Source organism: Bos taurus, chromosome 4 (genome assembly GCF_002263795.3).
Source record: "Bos taurus isolate L1 Dominette 01449 registration number 42190680 breed Hereford chromosome 4, ARS-UCD2.0, whole genome shotgun sequence".
NCBI lineage: Eukaryota > Metazoa > Chordata > Mammalia > Artiodactyla > Bovidae > Bos > Bos taurus.
Window position 1 is genome coordinate 16,357,290 of NC_037331.1, and position 20,913 is coordinate 16,378,202.

General features: G+C 40.8%; 1 protein-coding gene across 1 annotated transcript; it reads left to right on the plus strand.

Annotated features, from left to right (window-relative positions):
- Nucleotides 1–7,389: 7,389 nt before the first annotated feature.
- LOC614650 (elongation factor 1-beta-like) lies at nt 7,390–19,583 on the plus strand. The gene is given in 2 exon segments (XM_059886030.1): nt 7,390–7,403; nt 18,836–19,583. Coding segments are annotated over 2 exon segments (762 nt in total).
- Nucleotides 19,584–20,913: the final 1,330 nt, after the last annotated feature.

The window sequence follows — 20,913 nt, forward strand, 5'->3', positions numbered from 1 at the left end:
GGCTGAATGTATCAATCAAGCATTGAGAGAGAAATAGGTCACAAAATTTCCTGATTCTGATGTTCTCCTTTCCACCAATGGTTATTTACTAGTTACCTGAAAAGGTATTAGAAACCCTATTTATTAAAGATTGGCTTTGTGGTAGATACATTTGTTAATGAGCTTTGGCATCAATGAGCTTTAGACATCTAGAGCCATTAGAATGGCAGGTTGCTTGTGTATTCACAGCATCTTCTCAAAATGCAAATAATTGGAACACAGGTACTGGGGGGAGTGAGAAAGAAAGCTGATTCGTGAAACTAATTACTCAGGTTTCCTTGTACCTTGCAAAAGGCCATGTTAGTCAACATGGCACTGAAATGCCTTGGGTTTAACATAAAGAGTTTAACATAAAGTGTTAAATGACTTTCCATCATTGTTCGGGTTGTCCTAACATTGGGGATAATACTTAAAGGAAGAAATAATAAACTGGTGCTTGTCCTGCATTGCCACAGAGAGGGCTTTCCCTTCCCATTTAAAAAACTGTTCCATTTATAATACTTCCATTGCTTCTGTATATCAAGTTGTTTCAGTCTTGCAGAGCACCCACAAGGTGCTAGTGAGAACCGGAAACAGTTTCTGAGAAGATTGGCTTTGGGGTGGATACGTTTGTTAATGAGCCAAATCTAGACATCTAGAGCCAGTTGGATGGCAAGCTGCTTGTGTGTTCACAGTATCTCCTCAAAATGCAGATAGTTGGAACACAGGTACTAAGAAGAGAATGGCTATTGAACGTTGGAATGTGAAATTGTGGAAGAAATAATGTGCATTTTCTAGAATTGTAACAGGATCAAAAAATCTTTACATATTCAATTATCTTTTTGGGGGTGCTTCCCAGGTTCTACATTGCTAATGGGACCACATGAATTAGGAATTGTGATAGGCTGCCCTTAGCAGAGACACACATTAACAGTGGATTAAATGACATAGAGATTTATTTTACTCCCACATTAAAAGAATTGGAAAGTAGGCTGTCCAGGGCTATATGGCCTCTGCTGGCTCCTTGGGAAGTTGCCCTCCTCTCCTGTGCCACCATTCTTAGCAAATAAGCTATTATTTAAAGAAAAATCCAAGCTGGAATGTGGAGAAATAGTAACCTTCTTACGTTGCTGGTGGGAATGTAGAAGGATGTATCCACTTCAAAAAATGATCTGGCAGTTCCTCAAGTAACTAACACAGTTAACATATGACCTAGCAATTCCACCCCTATGTATGTAGCCACAAGAAATGAAGACCTCTGTCCACACAAAAACTTGCACATATAGCAGCATTATTCAAAGCAGTCAAAAGTGAAAACAATCAAACTATCTATAAGTGAATGAACAATAAAATGTAGTGCAGTGGAATATTATTGGGTCATGAAAAAGGACAAAATACTGATACATGCTGTGTCTTGGATGAACCTTGAAAACATTCTAAGTGAAAGAAGTCACCACAAAAGTCAATGTATTATATGATCCCATTCATATAAAGTCTAAATCTACAGAGACAAAGTAAATTGGTGTTTGCTTAGGGCTGGAGAGGAAAAAATTACATATATGTATATCTCAACACATATGTGCATAAAATGTATGTATGAATATATATAGACACAAATTATCCATCTACATATTATATAATACATGTTAGTGTACTGTTTGTAATATATTTTAATGTTCTGAATGCTGCTTGTGCTCTCAGCCAACAAGAGCAAGAGAGGCAGAATCCTTGTGCCTCTTGGTGAATGGGCACCATAAAGCAAATATTTTCTCTGCCGTTCATCCAGAAAGATACAGCTTTCTACAGCTCTGAAATCCTTTTATTTTATGACTCATCTTTGACAACATCATCTATACTCTTTTGGTACCTGCTAGAAAAGAAATGCAAAAAAGCAAAATGGCTGTCTGGGGAGGCTATTTGTAATAGCTGTGAAAAGAAGAGAAGCGAAAAGCAAAGGAGAAAGGGAAAGATATAAACATCTGAATGCCGAGTTCCAAAGAATAGCAAGAAGAGATAAGAAAGCCTTCTTCAGCGATCAATGCAAAGAAATAGAGGAAAACAACAGAATGGGAAAGACTAGGGATCTCTTCAAGAAAATCAGAGATACCAAAGGAACATTTCATGCAAAGATGAGCTCGATAAAGGACAGAAATGGTATGGACCTAACAGAAGCAGAAGATATTAAGAAGAGATGGCAAGAATACACAGAAGAACTGTACAAAAAAGATCTTCACGACCCAGATAATCACGATGGTGAGATCACTGACCTAGAGCCAGACATCCTGGAATGTGAAGTCAAGTGGGCCTTAGGAAGCATCAGTATGAACAAAGCTAGTGGAGGTGATGGAATTCCAGTTGAGCTATTCCAAATCCTGAAAGATGATGCTGTGAAAGTGCTGCACTCAATATGCCAGCAAATTTGAAAAACTCAGCAGTGGCCACAGGATTGGAAAAGGTCAGTTTTCATTCCAATCCCAAAGAAAGGCAATGCCAAAGAATGCTCAAACTACCACACAATTGCACTCATCTCACACGCTAGTAAAGTAATGCTCAAAATTCTCCAAGCCAGGCTTCAGCAATATGTGAACCGTGAACTTCCTGATGTTCAAGCTGGTTTTAGAAAAGGCAGAGGAACCAGAGGTCAAATTGCCAACATCCGCTGGATCATGGAAAAAGCAAGAGAGTTCCAGAAAAACATCTATTTCTGCTTTATTGACTATGCCAAAGCCTTTGACTGTGTGGATCACAATAAACTGTGGAAAATTCTTCAAGAGATGGGAATACCAGAACACCTGATCTGCCTCTTGAGAAATTTGTATGCAGGTCAGGAAGCAACAGTTAGAACTGGACATGGAACAACAGACTGGTTCCAAATAGGAAAAGGAGTTCGTCAAGGCTGTATATTGTCACCCTGTTTATTTAACTTATATGCAGAGTACATCATGAGAAACGCTGGACTGGAAGAAACACAAACTGGCATCAAGATTGCCAGGAGAAATATCAATAACCCCAGACATGCAGATGACACCACCCTTATGGCAGAAAGCGAAGAGGAACTCAAAAGCCTCTTGATGAAAGTAAAAGTGGAGAGTGAAAAAGTTGGCTTAAAGCTCAACATTCAGAAAACGAAGATCATGGCATCCGGTCCCACCACTTCATGGGAAATAGATGGGGAAACAGTGGAAACAGTGTCAGACTTTATTTTTCTGGGCTCCAAAATCATTACAGATGGTGACTGCAGCCATGAAATTAAAAGACGCTTACTCCTTGGAAGGAAAGTTATGACCAACCTAGATAGCATATTCAAAAGCAGAGACATTACTTTGCCAACAAAGGTTCGTCTAGTCAAGGCTATGATTTTTCCTGTGGTCATGTATGGATGTGAGAGTTGGACTGTGAAGAAGGCTGAGCGCCGAAGAATTGATGCTTTTGAACTGGTGTTGTTGGAGAAGTCTCTTGAGAGTCCCTTGAACTGCAAGGAGATCCAACCAGTCCATTCTGAAGGAGATCAGCCCTGGGATTTCTCTGGAAGGAATGATGCTAAAGCTGAAACTCCAGTACTTTGGCCACCTCATGCGAAGAGTTGACTCATTGGCAAAGACTCTGATGCTGGGAGGGATTGGGGGCAGGAGGAGAAGGGGATGACAGAGGATGAGATGGCTGGATGGCATCACTGACTCAATGGATGTGAGTCTCAGTGAACTCCAGGAGTTGGTGATGGACAGGGAAGCCTGGCGCGCTGTGGTTCATGGGGTCACAAAGAGTCGGACATGACTGAGCGACTGATCTGATCTGATCTGAAGGTAGAGCTTAAATTATTCTTATTATCAATGTGTTTAATATGAGCTACACATGCAAATCTCTGTTCATTAAGAAAAATGTTTTTGCTTCAGTTTCTAGGTGATTAAAATTAGATGATCTATAGGAGTAAATTTTGAAAAAAATGATGTTTAAACGTTATTAAATTTGTTTAATTTTTATCAGTGATCAAAATTTAAAGAAGGATTAAGCTAAATTTTATTGGCGGAGATAACATTGTTTATTCACTGTATCTTGTAATGCAGAAATTAGATGTACTCAAGGATACGTACTAAATATATTGACCAATTTTTGTTTAATTCTTGTGATCAGTTATGTTCTTTACATAGCAAAACAAAGCTTCCATTATTACTCTCATCATTTAGTTATTTTTTGTTGTTCAGTCGCTTTGTCGTGTCTGACTCTTTGTGACCCCATGGATTGCAGCATGCCAGGCTCCTCTGTCCTCCACTATTTCCTGGAGTTTGTTCAAATTTATGTCCATTGAGTCAGTGATGCTATCTAACTATCTCATCCTCTGCCGCCACCTTCTTTTGCCTTCAGTCTTTCCCAGCATCAGTCTCTTTTCCAATGAGTTGGCTCTTCACATCAAGTGATCAAAGCATTGAATCTTCAGCTTCAGCATCAGTCCTTCCAATGAATATTCAGCGTTGATTTCCTTTAGGATGGACTGATTATATCTTTAAGCAAACTTCTATGTGCATGTGAAAATAGAACAGATGTTTAATTAAAAGCATTAACTTTCATTAATTAAAATTAACTTCCTTTCCTTTCAAAATTAAGGCTACAATGAAAAGGCTTATTTTACACTGAAGAGAAAGGTAATTATTTTCATTGCTGCACCAGCTTAGATTTATATATAAATAATACAGCTCTCTACACTTCCACCCCCAGTATCATTCACTGAAACTTCTGCAAGAAAATTGCTGGTGATGGCATAAAAAAGGGACATCTTATTCACTGCCAGTGGAGAATTTTATTTAATCATGTGCCATCCAGTATAACCCTGCTTCTCACTAGGAACTGTACTGGGATCTGGGCAAATTTTAGCCCAGAGGTCATAGCCATGCCTTGGTTTTGGCAGACTTGTGGGTAATGACCACCTCAAAGGGTCACTGTCTAATAAAAAACAGGACTTAACAAAGATTAGGAAGGCGTGTTCGAGGTCTTTGCTGTGTCTTTTTCTCTGTGCACAGGGACAGTTTAGAAGACTCTACTAAGAACTCAGGTTGAAACATGGGTCAAAATTTGGTTTAATCAGAGTAAGGCTGAATTAGGACTATAACCCCCATTTCCTAATCCCCAATCAGATGCACTTTTCCTCTTCTACTTTTTTAATAAAAAATTTATCTGTGTATTTATTGGCCGTGCTGGGTCTTCATTGCTCTGTGCGGGCTTTTTCTCGTTGCAGAGAATAGGGGCTCCTTTCTCGTGGTGTGCGGGCTTCTCACTGCGGTGGCTTCTCTTGTGGAGCATGGGCTGTAGGGCACATGGGCTTCAGGAGTTGCAGCACACCGTCTCAATAGTTGTGGCTTTCAGGTTTTAGAGCACAGGTTCGGTAGTTGTGGCAGATGAGCTTAGCTGCCTTGTAGCATGTGGGAACTGCCACAGAGCAGGGATTGAACCTGTGTCCCTTGCAATGGCAGGCAGATTCTTAACGCTGGTCCACCAGGGAAGCCCCTTCTATTCTAATTTTAACTCCATTGCTAACTTTCTTTGGCAGATACTGTTAGTGTCTGTAACTAGTAACAGATACTGTTAGTCATGTCTCACTATTTATTCTTTTTTTCTACAGTAATACAAATTTCAACCGAGCACATTTTGCCCAGCTGAAGACTATTTTCTAGCTTCCTTTATGGCATGGCATGGCCATGTGACCAGGTTCTGGCCAATACAATGTGACTGAAAAACGTGTGCAACTTCGGGTCGTCCCTTTGAAAGAAACACATCCTAACCTTTGCCTTCCCCCTTTCCCACAGGTTGGATCCTGTCTGGCCATGCAGATGAGGGAAATACTTTGAGGATGACAAAGAGATGGATCCCTGACCACCTGATTTGCCCATAATGTATTGTTTTATGAGAAGGAAATAAAGTTTGATATTGTTTAAGTCATTATATTTTTAAATATTATTATAGCCCAGCCTTTATCCTAATTAATTCATCTCCCCTATGATGTTGTTAAGTTTACTTCAGTTAAGTCGCTCAGTCATGTCCGACTCTTTGCAACCCCATGGACTGCAGCACACCAGGCTTCCCTGTCCATCACCAACTCACGGAGCTTGCTCAAACTCATGTCCATTGAATCAGTGTTGCCATCCAACCATCTCATCCTCTGTTGTCCCCTTCTCCTCCCACCTTCAATCTTTCCCAGCATCAGGGTCTTTTCCAGTGAGTCAGTTCTTCACATCAGGTGGCCAAAATATTGGAGTTTCAGGTTCAACATCAGTCCTTCCAATGAATATTCAGGACTGATTTCCTTTAGGACTGACTGACTGGATCTTCTTGCAGTCCAGGTGACTCTCAAGAGTCTTCTCCAACACCACAGTTCAAAAGAAAAAATTCTTCGGTGCTCAGCTTTATATACATGACTACTGAAAAAACCATAGCTTTGACTAGATGGACCTTTGTTGGCAAAGTAATGTCTCTGCTTTTTAATATACTGTCTAGGTTGGTCATAGCTTTTCTTCCAAGGATCAAGTGTCTTTTTAATTTCATGGCTGCAGTCACCATCTGCAGTGATTTTGGAGCGCAAGAAAAGAAAGTCTGTCACTGTTTTCATTGTTTCCCCATCTATGTGCCATGAAGTGATGGGACCAGATACCATGATCTTCGTTTTCTGAATGTTAAGTTTCAAGCCAGCTTTTTCACTCTTCTCTTTCAGTTTCATCAAGAGGCTCTTTAGTTCCTCTTTGCTTTCTGCCATAAGAGTGGTGTAATCAGCATATCTGAGGTTATTGATATTTCTCCTGGCAATCCTGATTCCAGCTTGTGCTTTTGTCCTTAAGGAATTGCAAATTAAAACAAGATACCAATGCACACCCACTAGAATCCAAAACACTGAAAAACACCAAATACAGTTGAGAATGTAAAGCAAAAGAAACCATCATTCATTGCTGGTGCAAATATAAATTGATATAGCCACTTTGGAAGATAGTCTGGTGTGCATGTATGCTAAGTTGTTAGGTCATGTCCAACACTTGTGACCCTATGGACCATAGTCCGCCAGGCTCCTCTAGCCATGGGATTTTCCAGACAAGAATACTGGAGTAGGTTGCCATTTCCTACACTCCAGAGAATCTTTCCGACCCAGGGATTGAACCCACATCTCTCAGGTCTCCTGCACTGGCAGGCAGGTTCTTTACTTCTAGCTCCACCTGGGAAACCCAGTATCTGGCAGTTTCTTATAAAACTGAACACGCTGTTAACACACTAACCTGCAATTTCACTTCCTAGTTTTTATGCAAATGAGTTGAAAACATGTCACACAAAATCCTGCATGTGAACATTTATGGCAGCTTTATTCACAACTGTCCAAAATTTGGAGCAAGCAAGATGTCTTTTAATGGGTGAGTAGGTAAATAAACCTCCACACCGTGAAATATTAGTGTTTAAAAGTTTGCTATTAAGAAAAAACGTGGAGGAACCTTAAAAGCATGCTGCTAATTGAAAGAAGCCTTGCTTCTTGAGGCTTCAAAAAGGCCTCGCTGTATGAGTCCAGTTATATGACATTCTGGAAAAGGCAAAACTATGCAGATGGAAAAGAAAAAAGAAATCAGTGCCAGGGACTTCAGTGGCAGGATGGAAGGATAAATATTTCCCGCTAATATCTAATATTTGAATGGCATTGTCTGTTTTACTTATTTCAGGTAAAGGCATACATCTGGTTCCTTTTACTCTATCTTGGTCATTACTGAGTTAACAGTAACTTTGTATTATGTATTTTATTGGTCAATATTATGTGTGTAATTAATATTGCTATTTAGTGGGAGAGAGTCTAAGAATTTTTTAGTATTGAAGAAGGGTTCTCATGAACACTCCCACTGAAAAGCCCAGGGACAGACAATTCATAAAAGAAGAAATTAAACTAGTAAACTTTTTCAAAAGAATTTTTCAATACAAAATTTTCAACTTAAGAACATTTTTGTTTATTATACTGGCAAACATGAAAAAAGCAAAATTCTTAGTGTTGAAGATATCGGACGTGGACAAGTCCGTACTCTCATAAACTGAGGATGAAAACAAAATTTTTTCCAGTATTATGGAGAAATAATCGACATACATCCCTGTAGAAGTTTCAAGTGTATAGCTTGATGGTTTGATTTACGTGTATTGTTACAGTAGATTTAACTGACATCCATCCTCTTATACGGGTACAACAAAAATGAAAAAGTTCTCTTATGATGAGACCTCTTAGACTCTATTCTCTCAACAAATGTCTTGTGTATCATACAGTCATCAGGTTGTATATTATGTCCCTAGTACTTACCTACCTTATGACTGAAAGTTTGCACTTTTAGTCATCATCCTGCTGTTTCTCCTTTTGCACCATTGGCCTATAGTAACCACAAGTCTGATCTGTCTTTCTGTGAGTTTGGAGGTTTTTGCTTTTTTTTTAGATTCCACATGTAAGCGAGATCATGTAGTATTTGTCTTTCTCTGTCTGATTTATTTCATTTAACATAATGCTGTTTTGCTGCATCCTTGTTGGAAATGGTAGGGTTTCCTTTTCTATGGCTGAAAAATATTATGTGTGCATGCTCAGTCACTCAGTCATGTCCTACTCTTTGTGACCCCATGGATTGCAGCTCACTAGGCTCCTTTGTCCATGGAATTTTCCAGGCAAGAATACTGGAGTGGGATTGCCATTTCCTACTCCAGGGAGAATAATATTTATATATATATTAAATATGATATATATAAATCACAACTTTTTTATCCACATATGGACTAATGGACGCTTAGGTTAGAAGCAAAAATTTTACATTGTTTTATGGGGTGCAACTTGGCAATATATACAAAATGTTGATTGTGCATGCCTGTGATCTCACATTTCCACTTTTAGGATTTTTTTCCCACAAAAATAATTAGGTAAATGTACAAAAGTGAACATTTGGAGATGAGCATCACAACACTTTATAATATTAAAACTTTAAAAACAGTAAATTGTCCTTCTAAAGGATGGGTTAGTTAACTAAATTATGGTACATTTAGGTATTGGAACACTGACAGCTATTTTAAAAATGAGGTCAAGATGTTTTCTTTCTTTTTCTTTTGAGTGAAAATAGCAGCTTGCACAACACCATGTGAAATATGATTCTATTTAAGTAAATATTTTATATATAAGCATAGGCTTTTAATGATATTCACTAAAATGTTAACAGAGGCTGTCTCTAGGGAATGATCTTTGGGCTGAGGTTGGAGGAGGTGGAAGGTTGCATTTTCATTTATACTCTGTGGTAATGCTTGGATTTGTTCTATAGTGTACATACTGAATTTTATAATTTGCAGATATAAGGAAGATTAAAATTTTGACACTAGAAATAAATAGAAGAGATCCTTACGTTTGAAAATGTTTGGAAATCCTGGTTATATGATTTCTTATTGATTTCAAATTCCTTATTGATTTAGCATTTTATGCTTCTGACCTCTAGACCAACCTTTAAGATTCCTTCCAGTGCTAAAAGTCTGTGATTTTCTTCTGCTTGCTGTTGCTGCTGCCATGTCAAATGAGAACTGCTTAGGTAAATCTTAGAGACTCCCTAATGGGAAGACCCTTACACTAGTTCAGGTTCTAGTTTTCCTCCTATTTCAAATGATTTTATTCCTGGGTGACAGTCTTGAGCTGGTTATGAAAACATGTAGAAGAGCACTGGGTTTGGAAAAGCTAGAAGTGGTTCTAAGAATCTCTGCTTTCCTGAACCTAGAACCTGTTATACAGAGGGAATTAGGTCAGAAAGAGAAAAACAAATATCGTATATTAACGCCTGTGCACAGCATCTAGAAAAAAATGGTACTGATGAACGCATTTGCAGGGAAGGAATAGAGATGCAGATGTAGAGAACAGACTGTGCATACAGCAGGCGAAGGAGAGGGTGGGACAAGTTGAGAGAGTAGTGTTGACATATGTACTCTATCGTGTAAAGTAGATGGCTAGTGGGAGGCTGCTGTATTGCATAGGGAGCCCAGCCTGGTGCTCTGTGATGTAGAAGGGTGTGATGGGGGGAGGGGACTAAGGCTCTAGAAGGAGGGGAAATATAGATATTTATGAGCGATTAGCATTGTTGTACAACGGAAACCAATGCAAAATTGTAAAGCAATATCAATAACCTCAGATAAGCAGATGACACCACCCTTATGGCAGAAAGTGAAGAACTAAAGAACCTCTTGATGAAAGTGAAAGAGAAGAGTGAAAAAGCTTGACTTTTTCAAATGTTGACTTAAAACTCAACATTCAGAAAACTAAGACCATGGCATCCGGTCCCATCACTTCATGGCAAATAGATGGGGAAACAATGGAAACAGTGACAGACTTTATTTTCTTGGGTTCCAAAATCACAGCAGATGATGACTGCAGCCATAAAATTAAAAGACGTTTGCTCATTGGAAGAAAAGCTATGACAAACCTAGACAGCATATTAAAAAACAGAGACATTACTTTGCCAACAAAGATCCGTCTAGTCAGAGCTATGGTTTTTCCAGTAGTCATGTATGGATGTGAGAGGTGGACTATTAAGAAAACTGAACACCAAAGAATTGAGGCTTTTGAACTGTGGTGTCAGAGAAGACAATTGAGAGTCCCTTGGACTTCAAGGAGATCCAACCAGTCCATCCTAAAGGAAACAGTCCTGAATATACATAGGAAGGACTGATGCTAAAGCTGAAACTCCAATACTTTGGCCACATGATGCGAAGAACCAAATCATTGGAAAAGACCCTGATGCTGGGAAAGATTGAAGGTGGGAGGAGAAGGGGACAACAGAGGATGAGATGGTTGGATGGCATCACCAACTCGATGGACATGAGTTTGAGCAAGCTCTGGGAGTTGGTGATGGACAGGGAAGCCTGGCGTGCTGCAGTCCATGGGGTCATGAAAGAGTCGGACTTGACTGAGCAACTGAACTGAAATGAATTCTTCGACGCTCTGCCTTCTTTATGGCCCAGCTCTCATAACCATACGTGACCCTGAGAAGACCATAGCCTTGATTATACGGACCTTTGTCAGCAGAGTGTCGACCAGTGTCAACCCTTGTCGGCTTTTGAACACTGTCTAGGTTTGTCATAGCTTTCCTTCCAAGAAGCAATCGCCTTCTGATTTCATGGCTGCAGTCACCATCCACAGTAAGTCAAAACCAAGTCAACAGGTACAAAGAAAGGTCCCTTCCCCTGCACCTGGTTCCCACTCAGCACCATAGATAATAAATTCCATAACCTTCTGCCTTAAAAAAAAAAAATCTCTTGCTTTTTTGGGGGGTCAGATGTAGGCCAGATTTGAGTGGGAACAGGGATCATGAATTGATTTTTCATATATATATATCAGGACTTCTCTATTTTACTCTTAGATTCAGGATATCACTATTGGATGGTTTATCATTTGTTTAATTAGAACTTATTACCTCCAATTTGACGTGACTCAACCATGTTTTCCTCCCAGAGCTCTTTCTCTTATGTGTTCAGGCAAGCTGAAAAGCCTCAGAATTATTTGGAATTCCTTTCTAGTAAGTTACCTCATACTCAGTTAGCTATTAAATTCTGTTTCACTTTAAGTTTATGGTTCAATGCAAGGAACTACGGTTTCCTTAACTAATGCTGCTCACTTTTTCTGTCCACTGTTCTCAGTCTTATTTCCATTGTCTTTCCAACCCTGGGTGTTTCTTACCTGGACTTAAAATCTTTCCACCTCGGGTTGTATATTTATTGATACTTCAATAGTAAGCCAGTTTAGATGGTTGCAATATAAGTATTTTTAGTACTTATTTTTGTACCTGCTTTATGCTAAGAATTGCATGTATGTGTGTGAGTGTGACTGTGTCGGTGTGCTGGGTGATGGTGGAAGGGGTGATGATGTGTAAAGTAATAGAAGACAGAATCCATGTCTCAGAATTAGTTTTAAAGTATGAACTTAATTAAACACTATTATGATTTGCTGGCTTCAGTCCCAGCTACAAAATCTTGCAAAGGTTACATCAAAATCAAATGCCTGATCAAGAAATTCAAAACCTTTATCATTCCTAATTTGCCTTACTCACCTTCCAACTGATTCCTGCTCGTCATCTCTCCTTCATCAGTCCCGACATTCACTCCCCTCTTCCTGGACTCATTCACACAAGAATGATCACTGTCTCCTACTGCAAGGTCAGACTTTCACTGGAGGTGTCCTTCAACTCTGAGTTTAGGGTATCCCAGTACCTCCTGGCCCTTCTTTTATTATTATCACTATCACAACGTTTTCCGTATCTCCCAAATGCCTGTTAGAGTTCTCATTACAGGCTTGCTGAAGCCATCTTAAATGGTAACTTTCTCAGGAAAATAAGGACTCCTGGACTTATATCCCATACTCAGCTCAAACAGTTTGTATTTTCCCACAAGAGATGTACATAGATAATTAGGTCTTTGAGAGCAAAAATTCTGACTTAATTTGTCTTTATCTACCAGAGTGCTTTAGATGTGTAAGTTTCTTGAGGACTTCCTTGATGGTCCTGTGGCTAAGACTCTGAGCTCCCAATATAGGGGGCTTAGTTTCAATCCCTGGTCAGAAAATAAGATTCCAGATGCCACAACTAAAAGATCCTGCATGCTGCAACAAAGATCATAGATCACACATGCTGCAACTAAAACCTGACCACAAATGATTTTTTTTTTAAAGAAAATTTCTTGAATTAATGAATAAATAGTTTTATACAACTATATCCTTTGCCAGGCCTCCCTGTCCATCACCAACTCCCGGAGTTCACTCAGACTCACATCCATCGAGTCAGTGATGCCATCCAGCCATCTCATCCTCTGTCGTCCCCTTCTCCTCCTGCCCCCAATCCCTCCCAGCATCAGAGTCTTTTCCACTGAGTCAACTCTTCGCATGGGTGGCCAAAGTACTGGGGTTTCAGCCTTAGCATCAGTCCTTCCAAAGAAATCCCAGGGCTGATTTCTTTCAGAATGGACTGGTTGGATCTCCTTGCAGTTCAAGGGACTCTCAAGAGTCTTCTCCAACACCACAGTTCAAAAGAAAAAATTCTTCAGCACTCAGCCTTCTTCACAGTCCAACTCTCACAGCCATACATGACCACAGGAAAAACCATAGCCTTGACTAGACAGACCTTTGTTGGCAAAGTAATGTCTCTGCTTTTGAATATGCTATCTAGGTTGGTCATAACTTTTCTTCCAAGGAGTAAGCGTCTTTTGATTTCATGGCTGCAATCACCATCTGCAGTGATTTTGGAGCCCCCCAAAATAAAGTCTGACACTGCTTCCACTGTTTCCCCATCTATTTCCCATGAAGTGATGGGACCAAATGCCATGATCTTCGCTTTCTGAATGTTGAGCTTTAAGCCAACTTTTTCACTCTCCTCTTTCACTTTCATCAAGAGGCTTTTGAGTTCCTCTTCACTTTCTGCCATAAGGGTGGTGTCATCTGCATATCTGAGGTGATTGATATTTCTCCCGGCAATCTTGATTCCAGCTTGTGCTTCTTCCAGCCCAGCGTTTCTCATGATGTACTCTGCATATAAGTTAAATAAGCCGGTTGACAATATACAGGCTTGACATACTCCTTTTCCTATTTGGAACCAGTCTGTTGTTCCGTGTCCAGTTACCTAACTTTGACATTCAATAGTACTATTATGTACTGAATGGTGTTGCTTGATATTCTTTGTTATAGTTTCTTCCACTCTTATTTTATCCTAAAAATCATGTAAGTACTTGTTCTATAGACTGTAAATGTGTGTGTCTTTCCAAAGCTGTAGGCTGAAATCTAATCCCCAATGTATTTGGGGTAGAGCCTTCGGGAGGTGATTAGGTCATGAGGGCAGAGCCTTCATGAATAGAATTAGTGTCCTCATAAAAGGGGCAAAAGTGGAAGCAGTGATAGATTTTATTTTGGGGTGCTCCAAAATAACTGTAGATGGTGACTGCAGCCATGAAATTAAAAGATGCTTGCTCCTTGGAAGGAAAGCCATGACAAATCTAGATATCGTATTAAAAAGCAGAGATATCACTTTGCCAACAAAGGTCCATATAGTGAAAGCTATGGTTTTTCCAGTAGCCATGTACAGATGTGAGAGTTGGACCATAAAGAAGGCTGATTGCCAAAGAATTGATGCTTTTGAACTGTGGTGTTGGGGAAGACTCTTGAGAGTCCCTTGGACTGCAAGGAGATCAAACCCCTCAATCCTAAAGGAAATCAACCCTGAATATGCATTGGAAGGACAAATGATGAAGCTAAAACTCCACTACTCTGGCCACCTGATGTGAAGAGCTGACTCATTGGAAAAGAGCCTGATGCTGAGAAAGATTGAGGGCAAAAGAAGAGGGCAGCAAGGATGAGATGGTTAGATAGCATCACTGACTCAACAGACATGAATTTGAGCAAACTCCAACAGATAGTAGAGGACAGAGGAGCCTGGCGTGCTACAGTCCATGGGGTCGTAAACAGTCAGACATGACAGTGACTGAAGAACAACCAAAGGGGCTTCCCTCATGGCTCGAATAGTAAAGAATCCACTTACAATGCAAGAGATATAGGAGGTGTGGGTTCGATCCCTGGGTCAGGAAGATCCCTTGGAGGAGGAAACGGCAATCCACTCCAGTATTCTCTCCTAGAGAATCCCATGGACAGAAGAGCCTGGCGGGCTACAGTCCACAGGGTCGAAAAGAATTGGACATGACTGAGCATGCATGTGCTACTCTCTCCTCATAAAAGAGACCCCAGAAAGCTCTCTCTGTGTGTGCAGACACAGTAGGAGGACAACCATTTATGAGCCAGAAAGAAGGCTCTCACCTGCCACTGAATCTGCCAGTATCTTACTCTTGGACTTCCCAGCCCCCCAGAACTGATAAATTTCTATTTTTTACAAGCCACCCAGGGTCTGTTACAGCATCCCAAGTAGACTAAGGTGGCTTGTGAAGCATGCGCATACTCCAGGCCTTTGGGGCCTTTCCAAACCCATGGAATCAGAAAGTTCTGCAGAAGACGCTCAGAATCTGTATTTTTAACACCCAACTGAGTTGATTCTTATGGCCAGAGAAATTTGGAAACTCTGTTATATTGAGAAACGTAATAAATATTGGTTGAGGTTAATAGTTCTCTTTGATCATTATGCCAAATACAATTCCATAAGCATTAACCTGATGTCAGAATGCCTGAATTCCAGCCTTGTTAATTACCATCTGAGTGACTGGGGGCTAGTTCAGTGTTTCTTAAACTTGTCTGCCAATTAGAATCACAGGGCTTCTTTACCGTCTGAGCCACCAGGAAAGCCCACACAGGGTCTCTAAAAAATTCCAAAACCCAGGCCACACCCAAGACCAATTTAATCACACTTTCTAGTGCTGTGACACAGGCATCAGTATTTTTCGACGTTCTCCCGCCAAGTGATTGATGTCAACACACAAACAAGCTTGAGAATCACTGGACTAATTTACTCTCTCTGTTTCTTCATGAGTCAAATGTGGACAATAACTTCCATTCGAAAATGTTACTCTCATTAATACATGTGAATATATGTTATAAAGGATAAAACTTTGTGTGTTAGTTGCTCAGTTGTGTCAGACTCTTTGCGACCCCATAGACTCTAGGATTCTTGGTCCATGGAGTTCTCCAGGCAAGAATACTGGAGTGGGTTGCTATTTCCTTCTCCAGGGGATCTGATCTTCCCACCACAGTGATTGAATTGGGGTCTTCCACATTGCAGGCAGATTCTTTACCGTCTGAGCCACCAGCAAAGCCTAAATGATAAAACTTTATATAAACCTAATTATATTTTAGGCTTTAAAATATTTTTAATAAAAACAAATTTGCCAGTAATAATTTTAATATTTTAGATATATGTATATTTGTAGTGCTTACAATTGTGATGATCAGTTCAATAGTTTAGTGGGATAGATTCAGCTTGTGAAGGAAACCATCATTCAGAAAGCTAACCTTACAATTTAGGTAAATTTCCTTCAAGTGGCCCTGGTTTAAAGCAGTGGTTCTCAGCTCTTAGAGTGTATCAACATGTTCCTTGACTGGGGTTTATCTTCAAAGATTTTGACTCCATAGGTCTGGAGTGGGGCTCAAGCAACTACAAGTTTATAAAGATAAACATGTCACTCTGTTGCCCTGTTGCTAACCATGGTGAGTCTGCTATTTATGTTTAGGCCTTTTGCTTTATCTATGATATTTAGTCATAAATGTTCTACTTTTCTCCTGTCAGAACTCTCTCTTCATCATGTAAGCAGAAAACAATTTTAGAATAGTTTTAAAAATATCTGAAGCCAGGACTTCCTAGTGTTTGCCAAAGTGGGGGATAGGGGTTTGATCCCTGGTGTGGGAAGAGTCCACATGCCGTGGGGCAACTAAACCCACGTGCCACAATTACGGAGACTGTGCTCCAGAATCTGCATGCCTAGAGCTGGTACTCTGCCAGCAAGGGAAGCTCACGCAGCACAACTAGAGACTAGCCCCTGCTCGCTGAAACTAGAGATCGAGAACAGCAAAGAAACCCAGTGCAGCCATAAAGAAAATAAAAAACAAAGCAAAAAACTTTTGAAGCCATATGGGTACCATTCTTTATTACCAGTACCATTTGATCTTTAATACAATCTTGCAGTTTTTTTTTTTTTTTTTAATATCTGAACTGGCCTTCTTGATTTATACTCAACCTTTCTAATGGCTATAATGACTATCTGCGTTTCTAAAAATTCAGAGAATGTGTGGGTCCTCCGCTGACCTGAATCTGTCTCTCTAGGGCTGAATCACTTTCAGAATCACTTTCTTCAGCTTCATTGTGCATGGGTAGCACCTGAGAGGCTCATTAACAACGTACACTCTATCCAGACGTGGTGGATTAACCTTTGGGTTGAAGCCAAAGATTCTGGATTCTAAGCTATCTGCCTGGGTTATTCCAGTGAACACTGCACTTTGAGAAGTATTGGCTCTATGGAACTAAGTGGCTGGGGAAGCTTCGGTGAGGTAGAGACACTAAGGAAGGGCTCATAGGATCCAGACACAAAACTCTGTAAGGAACTCTGTGTTCTCTTCCTTCCTGTGCTTCATCTTTGTGCAAATAATGTTAGATAACCATGTGTTTAGGGGCTTCCCTGGTGGCTCAGCTGGTAGAGAATCTGCCTGCAGTGTGGGAGACCTGGGTTCGACCCCTGGGTTGGGAAGATCCCCACCCACTCCAGCATTCTTGCCTGGAGTATCCCATGGGCAGAGAAGCCTGGTGGGCCCATGGGGTCACAAAGAATTGAACTCTACTGAGCGACTGAGCACAGCATACAAGTGGTGTAGTGGGAAAGAATCCATCTGCCAGTGCAGGGCAAGCGATGTGAGCTCAATCTCTGGGTCAGGAAGATCCCCTGAAGAAGGAAATGGCTACGCACTCCAGTATTCTTGCCTGGAAAATTCCATGGACAGAGGGCAGTTCAGTTCAGTTCGGTCTCTCAGTCGTGTCCGACTCTTTGTGACCCCATGGACTGCAGCATGGGGACAGAGGGCAAGGAGAGAACAAAGAAAGAGGCAGGCGAATCTAGATTGGTAGGTGGTGGTGAACAGGCAAGGAGCTTACATAGAAGCCTTGTCTTGGGCGGCTGCAAGATGAGTAGATGTTCTCAACTGCCCACCAGAATCTTAAGAGTTTATGTAGAGGCCTTGTATACCATCCAGATGGTCTCAATAAACATAGCTCTCTCAAGGCTGTGTCCTTGAAGCTGTTTCCACTGTTAGAATGGTGGGCAGAACATACATCGCAAAGGCAAGGGAGGGTGTAAGAAGCCTCCAGTTGTGCAGGTCCAGCTCCTGGTTAACTGGTGGTCATGTTCTCTGGATGGCCTCTTCCAACAGTTGCTAGGCTTTGAGCATTAGGGCCTACTGACTTTTGTTGCCGATCCTAGCATGGAGACTGGGTCAGAGAAGACACAGTGAACACATTGGTTTACAATGAGGAAAGGCTCCCTTTCCTTCTCTTTCTGTTTTCCTTCCCTCCTTCATCTTGACCTTTCCCCATATTTGTCTTTTCCCTTGGTTTGTTGGTTTGTGGACCATTCTTGAGGAAACAGCCATCTAGAACAGACCTGGATACAAAAGCGAAGAAAAGAAAAAACCCTCTACAACAGAAATCACATCAATAACAAACAAAACACCCAATTCATCTTTAAATTACACCGTTAGCACATTTGATAATTCACTTGTGTTAATTATTTTTACTGTTATGTATAATTGTATTTGACCCGTCTTCATTTCATGACTATGCTTTTATTTGTTTACTTTCATTTATCAGCACTACCCACTCCAGTATGTTTGGGCTTCCCTTGTGGCTCAGCTGGTAAAGAATCCGCCTGCAATGCAGGAGACCTGGGTTCGATCCCTGGGTTGGGAAGATCCCCTGGAGAAGGGAAAGGCTACCCACTCCAGTATGCTGGCCTGGAGAATTCCATGGACTGTATAGTCCATGGGGTCCCAAAGAGTCAGACACGACTGAGCCACTTTCACTTTCACTTTTCACCAGCACTTTAATGCATCCTGAAAGCCTTCATCTGCCTATGGTTTCAGGTAAACTGTGTTCTTTCTGCAAAACGTGCAGTAAATGATTTTCTACTAAAATACGTTAGCTTGGTAGGAACGTATAAGGATGGATCACTGGATTTTCATATTCTACGTTTTCTGTCTTAAAGAAACTTGTGGATTGTTAATCAATTTTTATGGTAAATCAGTATTGAATAAGCTTCAGACTCAACAGTACTTGAAACCCGAAGAAACTTAAGACTAGACTTCAAAAGAAGTTCGCCTTTTTTTCCCTTTTAGTGCTTGCTGTGGAGTGCTTGGGCTTTTCTTTCCCTCTGCGGCCACCTGGTTCCCCATTAGCCGTCGCCCTGGGTTTTGGAGACTAAAAAGCCCCGCGGGGCTCCAGGTGCTCAATGATTACTTGGCGGACAAGAGCCACATTGAGTGGTACGTGCCGTCAAAAGCAGATGTGGCAGTATTTGAAGCCGTTTCTCACCCACAACTTGCCAACTTGTGTCATGCCCTCCTTTGGTATAGTCACATCACCTCTTATGAAAAGGAAAAGGCCAGCCTGTCAGGAGTAAAGAAGGCCTTAGGAAAGTATGGCCCTGCTAATGTGGCAGACACCACAGAAAGTGGAGCTACAGATAGTAAAGATAACGATGATGACATTGATCGCTTCGGATCTGAGGAGGAGGACGAAAGTGAAGAAGCCAAGAGGTGATGAGAAGAGCGCCTTGCACAGTATGAGTCAAAGAAAGCAATAAATCCAGATCTTGTTGCCAAGTCTTCCAACTTATTAGACGTGAAACCTTGGGATGGTGAGACAGATCTAGCAAAACTAGAGGAGTGCATCAGAAGCGTTCAAGAGGATGGCTTGGTCCGAGCCTCTTCTAAATTAGTTCTGGTTGGGTATGGCATTGAAAAACTTCAAATACAGTGTATAGTTGAAGATGACAAAGTTGGGACAAACATGCTGGAGGAGCAGATCACTGCTTTTGTCAAGTATGTACAGTCTATGGACGTGGCTGCATTCAACAAGATCTAAAATCCATTGTGGATCAGTGCCCTTAAATAAAAGTTTGAAAGATTAAAGAAAAAAAAAAAAAAAAGGTTAGATTGTGTGCACAGGCTAAGTTGCTTCAGTCAACCCCATGAACTGAGGCCCTCCAGGCTCCTCTCTCTGTCCATGGGATTCTCTAGGCAATAATACGAGAGTGGGTTGCCACGCTTGCCTCCAGGGGATCTTCCCAATCCAAAGATAGAAACCTGTCTCTTATGTCTCCTGCATTGGCAGGTGAAGTCTTTACCACTAGTGCCACCTGGAAAGCCCTAGATCAGTATGAGAGCAGACAAACTGATTAATCTTTTTCCAAATCTTTTGCATAAAACTCCAATTATAAACACAGCTCTCTGCCCATCTTCCTGCCACTCCCTGCTTCCACAGACAAGTTGTGCTCTTTATTGTGATTTGGAAGGCACCAACCATAATGGCTAAGTCAGTGCTGTTTAAATAAGAGCTATAATCATATCCACATCATCTCTATGTTTGTTTAAACTCTGTTACTTCTCATGTAAATTACAGAAATTGCCCCTTGTCCCAGAACAACCCTCCCAACCCATTCTGTAGCCCAAGGCTGACCAAGGTATTCTTTCTAAAATAGACATTTTGCTATTTCTCACTTTTGCTTAAAATCTTCTGTTGGTCTCCTGTGCTGTGTTCTCTGTTTTTCTGGTCATCTGGAATGATTTCATTACACATGGAAATTAAATGAGATTCTTAAATTTAATATTAGAGGGCACATAAGCCAGTCCTTCCTAGGGCATGGCAGCTAAAAGAGGAGAAGTTCAAGAGCTGTCAATGGCCATATTCTTCACCCCCTGCAGGAACCACAAAGAGAAGCAGAGATGAGAGAGAGGGAGCAAGCTGCTGCTTGTGTTGGAAGCTCTGGTTCAAACTGTCCCCAACTCTTGCCTGTACCCCTGTTCTTCCAGAAGTTGCTTGTTCTGCCCTTTCTGTGTCACATAAGATACCCCAGTACATTCCTATAAAGTCCCTCCTTTCACCGAGGCTTAGAAGTAGGTTTTTGTCACCTGCAAACAAGAGTCTTGGTTAGAACAGCTTGTAAGGAAAAATACAACTGCTCCTGATACATAACAAGCACTCTGTTAATCCTTTTCATGATCATTTGCCTGATTTGCAGCATCATCCCTGTAACAAAAGGATATATATCAGTCCTCTTAGGTTACATTAATACAGAATTGGCACTTAAGAACTAATGACTGGTAATGTAATCAACATTAGTGCAACTGAAGGAAGAAAAAAATAATAGCTTGTAAGGCCCTTCATGATATGGCCCCAGATTATCAAATCACAG